The 10,184-nt window shown below is 36.4% G+C and overlaps 1 protein-coding gene across 1 annotated transcript; it reads right to left on the reverse strand.

Moving 5' to 3' along the window:
- Positions 1-3,151: 3,151 nt before the first annotated feature.
- LOC116717317 (uncharacterized) lies at positions 3,152-6,516 on the reverse strand. The gene is made up of 4 exons (XM_032558585.1): positions 6,005-6,516; positions 5,062-5,109; positions 3,806-3,856; positions 3,152-3,518 (listed from the first exon to the last, which is right to left on the reverse strand). The coding sequence occupies exons 1-4, from the start codon at positions 6,246-6,248 to the stop codon at positions 3,256-3,258; spliced, it is 606 nt and encodes a 201-aa protein (XP_032414476.1). The 5' UTR covers positions 6,249-6,516; the 3' UTR covers positions 3,152-3,255.
- Positions 6,517-10,184: the final 3,668 nt, after the last annotated feature.

Below are 10,184 nucleotides of genomic sequence, written 5' to 3' on the forward strand. Positions count from 1 at the left end.
TTATTTGTGAAGCACATTCCAGCAACAAGGCAGTTCAAATGCTTTACATCATAAAAACATCAGTTATGAAAGAGGAACGTCTAACCCGCCAGCCGAAATCTCCCCAGGTTTTAATTTTCACATGTTCAGTTCTGGATCTGCTGGATAAACAGAAGAAGAAGAAGAAAGATGCGGCTTCAGCTTCTGGGTCCTGTGACAGCAGTAAACAGGACATGATTCAGGCCTCGTTTCTATAGCAACGGCTAATAAACCGATCAGAACGTAACCAGGAGAACTGATCGCTCCGCTCTTCATCTCCACGTTCCTCTGATAGTTTCAGCTTCTGGACCGAAACTGAGTGAAAGATCCACAAAGATCCAACCGCTGATCCAGACGATATAAAAACAAGTCTGATCGTTTGGAAGAAAGAAATGTGTAATTAATATTAGCTTTTAAAATATTTTAACATTTTGTCCCACGATATTCAAGCTGCATGACTAAATAGTTTTCCTGCCATCAGATTTCTCCTCCCTGATGTTCTGTTGGACCTCATCAGACCCAAAGCGTTCACTCCACCTGCAGTGTGGCGGTCCATCAGGAACAGCCCTGAGGAACACCAGATCCTGCAACGTGTCCGTCTCCACCTCAGGAGCTTCAGGTTTGATGCTTCATGTTCTGAACCTTTGTGTTAAAGAACAAGAGGAGAAATATGGCCGGTATTTGTCTCATCTGACAGACGCCATAGCAACAGGATCACATGCTCCCCTTTCTGCAACCTGCTAACCTGTTCATCTGGAAATGGGAAAGCATTGCAGTTAATCTTAAAGCAGTTTCATCCACTGAAGTCAACATTACTTTAACTCTTTGACCCTGTTTTTCTGTTGCAAAGTTACATTGCTCTCCTGTGCTCAGACTTCTTGTCGAGAAAATTTGATCAATTGCATTGAGAGTCCGGTTGACCAGAACCTTAATCTGTAGATTTGGAGGATGTGCAGAGAAAGAAAAAACGTTCGCCTTCACCGAGAGCAAGAGAGAAAAAGAAAGAATTATATTTATATACTGTATATTACTCTATAAAGAGTAAAGATTTTACTCTTTATACATATATGTTTGGTTAAATGAACATCATTCTTTTATTCTATGAAGTACTGACAACATGTCTCTGAAATTCTAAGCAAAATGTTTGTTTTTAATTGCAGAAAATGAAAAATGGTCAAAGTCATGAAAAAGATGCAGAGCTTTCAGACCTCAAATAATCCAAAGAAAACACGTTCATATTCACTTAGAAACAACAATATTAATGTTTTAGCTCAGGAACAGTCCAGAAATCAATGTTTGGTGGAAAAACCAGGCGGCTCAATGCAGTGGGCTCTTTATTCTTTGTGTATTTTGGACCCAACCTTCACTTTTCTAAAGCAGAAAAACTTTATTCTAATTTAATGTCAGAGAGTAATAAAGTGTCTTTAAATACTCTGGTTTTCATTGTCATGTTGTCATATTCTTGTGTTATTCTGTTGTGTAAATTGTTTTGTTTTTTAATACAATAAAGTTTTGCTCCTACTGTTTTCTGCGTTTGGGTCGTACAGGCAGGTTTTATTCATCTGAAAACATTATAGATATTTGTTTTTTGTGTTTTAGATGCAGAAAGGTTTGGGCTCCTGAGTCTAAAGGTTTTAAAGTTGTTGAGTTGGTTCCTCGTGTCACTGAGTGAATCCCAGTTCAACAGGAATGATCAAAATGAATCCAGACAGGAAACATGTGGATTTACTGATGTACTTTCTAAATCTCTGGTTTCAAGTGTTTTAGCAACAGTTCACATGTTCAGTCGGAGTCCCTCAAGGGTTGATCTTTGACCCAGTTTTATTTTCTTTATTCATTAAAACTCAACCCAATTGTTGACAAACTATCATCACCTGTGAGGAATCGTCTCACATCCTGTATTCTGATCTAACAGTCTAAACCGACTGCATGGTTTTACAAAACTCTCTAAACATGAGAGTCCAGGATTTTTCTGTCAAAGAGAGAATTAATGTCCACATTTAGGTTTCTTCAGGTAATTATTGATTCAAAACTTACTTTAAAAAGGTAACAGAAATTTGCTATTCTGGTTAAATTTACATTTTATAAACGATTAGAAAATTCATTGAGACCATTTTTACACTCAGTGATTTTCCACCAGATATATTATTGTTAGCTGAAGGGAGGTGAAAGAAGAGAAGTGATTGTTTTAGGTCTTATTTTACATGACACTGTCAGTCATCAGCTCCTACATACAGCAAAGTATTCTCAGTATTCTAGTAAATAGTAAATGGTGTGTAGAGTGTTTGTTAGGTCCACAGGACCTCCAGGCTATAACACCACCTTTAGTTTGACACAACGACGGACGAAGCTTTGAGCTTTGACCGGCAACCCTCTGATTTCTGGATGAACTCCTACCACCATCGTTACGGTAAACAATCCAGTCTAGAGGATAAAATTCTTGAACAACAGCGTGAGAGACTTTTAAAAATCTTAAAAACCTACAACAAGTTTAGGCCTGATGGACTATGACAGGTATTTAACTTTTACCTCTGAAAACTGATGCTGCAAACTGAACAAACTTCACCTGCCAAGGCTAAAAGACCCGAGGCTGAACTAAAATTATCTTCAGGAATGAAGGTGTGAGATGAACACATGAACATCATCACAGATCTTGTGTACGAGAAACAATTCAGGAGAAAACAAATGTTTTCCCTACATTTGTAGAGTAAATAATTAGTTACTTTTTCTGACTTCAAAAAGCTTGAAAGTATCTGATCCTGAGATGATCATATCTTCCTTTTTCATTTTTCTATCTCAGAGAAACCAAATTCAGACTTATTTTTGTTATTCAGTCACTGAATAACCTGAAAACCTGAACATTTACTTTGGATCCAAGGTTTGTTCAAAGATGTAATCCTGTCACTCAGTCAGGGAAGAAAATTACTTCTCTCATCTGTTCCCACAATGCCGTGCGCTCCGGCCCAGAAGAAGCAGGAAACTGTTTCACACCCTTTCCTGAAAATTGTGCTAAAGGTTTGTTGTTTTGGTGTTTGTACCTTGTTTTATTGTAACTGGTGAATCCTGACTGTAACTACAGCTACCTGGATTTTTAAAATTCTGAATAGATTTTCATGTGAATGAACTGAGTCGGTTAGACTTTAAAAGATGTTTATTGAAATTCAACAGTTCATCTTGCTGTGACTGTGTTCAGGTGAAACATGAACACAGTCACAGTTGCGTTCATCACTAAACGGGTTAGTTTTCCTCCAGTTCTGCCACGAGAAACGGCTCTTGCTGCTTCAGGATGTCGTAGAAGATATTTTTCTCTACTTTGCCCTTTTTCATCAGATGAACATTTATCAGCTTTTTAACTTTATTCTGAATGGTGGGTTCAGCATCAATTTCAGCGTAAACTTCCGGGCCGATAATCTTCTTGAACAGCAGCTCATCCAAAATGGGTCCAATGTTGGTCACTCTTCTGATCAGGTAAAGACTGTTTCTGTCCAAAAAGTCACTACCTGAAGGAAAACGATCAGAAAAGTTGATTAGTTTCAGAATAACTCAAGTTATTTTAATAGGATGGCATTAAAATCAATTTTAAGATTTTACAGACTTCACTTGTGGATGTAAAAAATGTTTGGTAAAAAATCTTTAAGTGTTCCTGTTTCTACAGCCGATCTGTGAATAATCAGCCAAGTAAAGACAGGTGGTAATAATTTGCTCTCTGCTGCTGTCATGGATTTATTTTCTACCTGAACTGAACTGCTGTTTATACAATTTAAAAGGAAAACGTAGAATAACTCACCGTCACTGGTAGCAGCATTTGAAGGTTGACCTTTCTGCTGAGCTGCAACAACTGCAGCAATAAAAACAATATTATTTTATGATAAAATCCATCTGAACAGAAAAAATGTTCTGGAGGTTTTACACCATGAAGTCTCATGTTTTCAGACAACACAACTTTTTTCAATTGCAACTTTGTTCATGTTTTCAAAAAGATTTTCAAAAGCGGATCTTATACAAGAAATTTATTCTACTTTTAAGTTTTAATATAATTAAATTTAGTTTCTAACAGGGGATCAAGAGTCAAATTATGATATTAACCATTTATTTCTCTGGTTAAGTTTTTATTCACAAATGCCACTGTCTAAAGATCACCTCCATTTCTAACATTTTTTATGTGAAATTCATAACCATTCTGTCTCCAGAACATTTGGTCAAATAATAAATTGCTCTTATATTCCCAGAACCAGACGGAGGAGCAGAGACCGGGCTTCAGCTGGATCTTTAAACGTCAGATCTGCTCACAGTCTGGAACATTTCAAATCACTCCTAAAAACTCATTTTTATTCTTCAGCTTATCCATAAAGTCTGGAAATTTATTTTCTGTTTCAATTTGTGTTTTCTTCTTATGTATTTTATGAAAACTTTACAGCACCTTGCTGCAGTTAATATCTGTTTTTAAAGTGCTTTATAAATAAATCTGACATTGAAATCAGTTTATTTGAGAAAGTGCTTAAACGTTGCAACATCACTAAATATTTATATCAATATGTTAATATCTTAATTTAAGATTTGAAGTTTTTCTTGCATTTTCAACATTTTCTGTTTTACTTTCCTCAGTGAGTTTGATTATTATTTTTCATTTGCTCTTTTTTTCTGCCCAGTTTATCAAATTGATCCCCACATTACTGACATGGTTAGGGTAAAGGTGAGGATGCAGCAATTCATTTATCAGTTCACAATATTTAAAGTGAGAATTTTGTATGTTTTAACGACCATCTGAGGTGAATAAAGACGTTTAAATCCACATTTTTACCTGCTTGGATGCATTTTAGCTCCCAGCCTGAACTGAAACTGGAATCAGCTTTGAACCGACACTTTTCTGCTCAAACAGCCTGACAGCTTTAATGCTGAATAGAAAAACTATCCTCAGATATGAAGTAAAAACTTGAGCTGCCCGTCACTGAACAAGCTGACAGCTGGACATAATTGACTGTTTCTGGGTGAAAATTTACTGCTGTTTCTCATGAAGAAGCAGAATAAAGAAACAGAACTCACCGAATGGGACATCAGCAACATATTTATTTGCTTTCTTGACCTCTTCAGCTGCAAAAATTGGAAATAATATTTGTTTTTAATGCAATTAAAGAAAGATGCTAGAGGTGAAAAGCTGGGATATAAAAATATATTACATGTGAGGACGAAGCAGAAACTGTGAAATAAATCAGAGAAAATCCTGAACATCCAGCTGTGACTTTAACTTCTCTGAATTCATTTTTCTCCAGAAAAACTTATATTGCACCAGAAATGTTTTTATTTATTTGTTTCTGATGATCTGGACACAACAGCAGCTGGAGCAGTGATTTCAGTTTGGTGCTCATCATGAAATCCCTGCAGCAGAACGTCGGACCTCAGAGCCTGTTGATCCAGTTAGAGATTCTTTACTGTATGAAAGAACAAAATCACACGGCGCACGTTTCTTTGGAAGAGCTGCACCCATGTAATGATTATTGGCTCTGATTCAGATTTTCTTTACGGTTTTGTTTTTTATGAGCTTCATATATTAATTTTGAAGCTTTTTGTTGCATTAGTCTTTTTGTACATTACACCTTCCCCCCAGTATGTAAAATATTCCAACATCCTCCAAGTTTTTCTGAAAGTACTTTGAACTTTACTGACTTACTTTGCTGCAACATGTCAGTTTAGCTCATTCTTGGCTTTTTTCTTTCATCTTCAGCCTCTAAAAGTTACAGCTGTGTGTGAGGTTCACAAGATACGTCCTCCTTCAGAAAACAACGATAAATCACTGTGTTGAGCATCAATAATACATCATAATGCCATCACAGCAGCACTGAAGCCCTTTAACCTGCAGTGATCCTGAGCTAAAGCAAACCTAAAACATCCAGAACTAAACTGTTCGGTTTCGTCCAAAAAAGACAAACTGAATAGAAAGATAACCTTCAAGCTCAGAAATGGGTCCAGATGTTGTGGAGATATTTACCCAGCTCGTCCGCCGCCTGTCCACATTTGATCGCTCTCAGGATGTCCTCGGCTTCCTTCAGAACTCTCTTCTCAGAGTAAGCTTCAATCATCACATCTGTCATCACCAAGTAATCTTTACCCTCCACCTGGTTTTGCCTGACAACTTTTCGGTCCAGCAGTTCGGATCGGAACTTGTCAAAGTTCTTACCAGACATGTCCTCCAGGATGTCATTTAAAATCCTTCTGGGAGTTTTTGAAGCCATTTCCTACAAAGATGATCCAGTTGAGCTGTGATGGTTGAAACTGGCAATAATCTTAAATCAGCTTCTGACACTTTTCCACTCCTTCTTAAAGCTGTGCATTTAAATGTTGTGGGAAAATTTAGTTTCAGCAATAACTTTCCTTCTGATTTAAACAATATTTATTAAAATGGTTCATTTCTCTCAGGTCTGCACATATTTGTTGCTTCATAGGCAAATGTTTTCTATATTTTTAAAAAAAGATTCTGGTCTTTCTGGAAGTGCAGCTGGGCTCCTTCCTATTTATAACAACAGGTTCAGTTCAGGTCCCTGAAGGCACCATGGAGGCTCCTCCTCAGTTCTGTTGGACACGGTCAAAAATTCCCACACCCTCCGCCTGCAGAGCAGGATGAAGTGGTTTCCACCGACAGATCATGTGATCAGCAGCTTTACAGGAAATGTACTTCATGTACTTCATGTACTATATGTACTATATGTACTTCATGTACTTCATGTACTATATGTACTTCATGTACTTCATGTACTTCATGCTGATGCTCCTTCTGTAGAAACAAACTGGAATATTCTGCATATGATGCTTTTTACTGCAAGCAAACTAAATATTCTGCCCTGCCAGTAAAATGCTCCCTGCAGCAGAGATGCTTGAGGTCTTATTATTATATATATGTACAGTATATATATTATATACATATATATATTATATGCCCCAGGCAGCTTATAATACACCTGGGGAAACCCTGATAAACATGAACAATGCTCGATCTTTATTGGCAACAGTTGACAGGATGAACCACCTGAACTGCAATCAAACTTGGCCTGAAATGAATTTGTCAACTTCTTTGCAGAGAAAATTAAAAAAGAAATAGAGGATTAATCTGCACATCCACACTATATCCAAACATAACAAATGCAGAAAAAATGACTCATTTTCCACAACTTAACTATAAAAGCTTAGAAGAAATTATAAATGAATTCAGCTCGTTTTCCCGCTGCCTTGATATTTTACTCACCTTTCATTAAAGTCCTGCCTGTCGTTGCCCCTCATCTGATCCAATAGTAAACTCATCGCTCTCATCAGGCGTTTCTCCTTCAGGCTTTAAAAACAGAAGTTATCAAACCATTGATAAAACAGAACAATCTGGAAAAATCATTACTGCTGAATTACAGGCCGACCTCTGACCTCTGACCTCCCATTCATCAGCAAAGTTATTGAAAAAGCTGCTTAAGCAGTTAGATATCTTCCTAACTATAACCAACTGGTTTGACATCTTTCAGTCTGGTTTCCATGGTTACCACAGTACTGAGACTGGCCTAGTCAAAGTGTTCAGTGACAAACATCTGTAATGGAAGAAACGATGGAGGGAAAAGAGATGCACATTTTCTAACTGATGGATTTTTCATTCAGCATTCAAGTTACTATATCAAAGTAACTATGCCATCCCTGGTAATAAATTAACTATATATCATATGTGTGTAGGCCTGTCACAATAACAAATTTTGATGGACGATAAATTGTTCCAGAAGTTATAGCGATAAACGATAATATTGTTGTTTTGAGGCCATTTTAAGTGATATAATGGTAATGGCAAAATAATAATGCAAGAACACAATCTGAAAGATCAGTAAACTTTAAATTATAATTAACGTTTAACACTGCAACTGGAATACTTTTCAAATATCCAAAATAAGTAAACAAAACAACAAATAAAATGAATTTTGAAGTCTTTGTAAATAAAATTGTCCTTACGAGATCAAAGCACCAACCTGAAAACTTTTATCATCCAGTTTTTGGTAGAAAGAGAGAGAAAAAAGAGAAATTATAAATCATGCAATGGAAATTATTGAATTTGTTTTAATTTATCATGTGATTAATTTATTTATTGATTATTGTGACAGGCCTGTATGTGTGTTTATCATCTCAAGTTGGCAAACTGCCCTAAAAACATCTTCTTCCACTTCCTTTTGAACAAAATAGTTTGAGTCTTTAATGAATATAATGACTTCCAGGATGAAAACTCACTTTATCATTTGCTTCACAATTAATGAGATAAATACTCTGGTAGCACACACAAGATTTTGATATATTTCATTGGTCAAAAATGCATTGATATCAGTTGACTGGCAATTGAACTGATTCTGTTTCTAAAGTAAAAAACAGTAAAATGGGACTCGGCAGTTTTACACTCAGTACAGCAGTTTGACCAACAAAAATAAAATCTAAAAGATAAGCTTTGTTCTTCTTGAACAACTCTCTACATCAGTGCAACAGTTTGTCCTACAAATATAATTAAAAATGATGCTTTTCACATCTAACAGACACCTTAGCTCCTCACTGATAACTCTGTGCCGTCTCACTTTCCAGTCCTGCATCCAGTGACTTCATGTCTCACTTTCCAGTCAAACATGAGCCATGGCTCTCAAAAGGCTGAAAAACACAAACTGATGCAAAAAACCCAAAATGTTTTTCTCTCCTGTCATCTCAGCCACAACATTTATTAAACTACCTACAGTTTTGTGTTTCTGTCTCTGCTTCACTCTGACTCTCTGCAGCCTGATGTTCCTGCATGGATTCATGGATTTACAACAGACACTACAGAGATGTACAGGATCAGAATGTGAAGTAACTAAAGATAAAAAAGTAGTTTTTATCATGCAGAATGAGAATTTTAACAACCGATTTGCAGATGTATACATTATTATACATCTCAGCTCTATTTACTGCATAAATCATTTCTTAAAGCAAAAGTTTTCACTCATTTTAAAACATCTCCTTTTCTTATCGTCTCCTAACCACTTATTACCACTTATTACCACTTATTACCACTTATTACCACTTATTACCCTTATAAATAGTGTGGAAATAATGAATAAAATACTGAAAAGTTTTTAAAAGATCAACCTGACATCAGTCTTCACCTGTTGTCCTTTCTGGTTCTATTAAAATTAATATAATTTTTATATCTTCACATCCTGAAGCTACCATAACTACACAGATGGTACACAGCTCTACATTACGATGTCACCAGGTGACCTTTGACCCCATCCAATAACTGGTCAGATGCTTAGAACAGGTAAATGTGTGGACGTGCCAAAACTTTCTCCAGCTGAACAGAAACAAAACTGAAGTTATTATTTTTAGACCTAAAGAGAAACGACCTAGAGTTATAGATCTAGAGTTATAGATCTAGAGTTATAGAGCTAGAGTTATAGATCTAGAGTTATAGAGCTAGAGTTATAGATCTAGAGTCAACGCACAGCTTCAGTTATTACAACTGAAAACCTTCAATCAGCCCGAAACCTGGGAGTAGTGATGAACTCTGACCTGAACCTCCAGAGTCACATAAAGACAGTTACAAAGTCGGCCTTCTGTCACCTGAAGAACATTTCCAGGATTAGAGGACTAATGTCTCAGGGGTTTAAAGAAGGTGGTTGAGGGACGACATGCAACCAAAGAAGAGGAGATGAACGTGGGATAGCTACGTGTTGTAGCCAAGACCACCTAACCTGAGACCAAGTCCAAGAACGGCGCTCTGCGCTACATGACACAATAAAGTGTGAAATATAATCAAAGTTGCTTCTCAATTGATTTGAAAGATTCACATTCTCATAAAAACACCTAGATATTAAATACTTAGAGCTGAAATAACTTTAATCATTATCATTTCAAACTCTTTGTTCTGCTTTGCTTTCACCTCTGTGCCACAATCCACTGAGGTCTCCTGCCGTCCCTAAAAAGATACAGCTCATGTCAGAAACCACCACTGTCTGCACCATTAAAACCATTATAACCATTATAACCATTAAAACCATTATAACCATTAAAACCATTATAACCATTATAACCATTATAACCTGATTATTAGACCACTATTCTTTTCACAATAAACCCTCCTATATTTACTGATATTTCCATATTCATTCATTCATTCTTATGAATGA

This window comes from Xiphophorus hellerii, chromosome 3 (genome assembly GCF_003331165.1).
Source record: "Xiphophorus hellerii strain 12219 chromosome 3, Xiphophorus_hellerii-4.1, whole genome shotgun sequence".
Taxonomy (NCBI): Eukaryota; Metazoa; Chordata; class Actinopteri; order Cyprinodontiformes; family Poeciliidae; genus Xiphophorus; species Xiphophorus hellerii.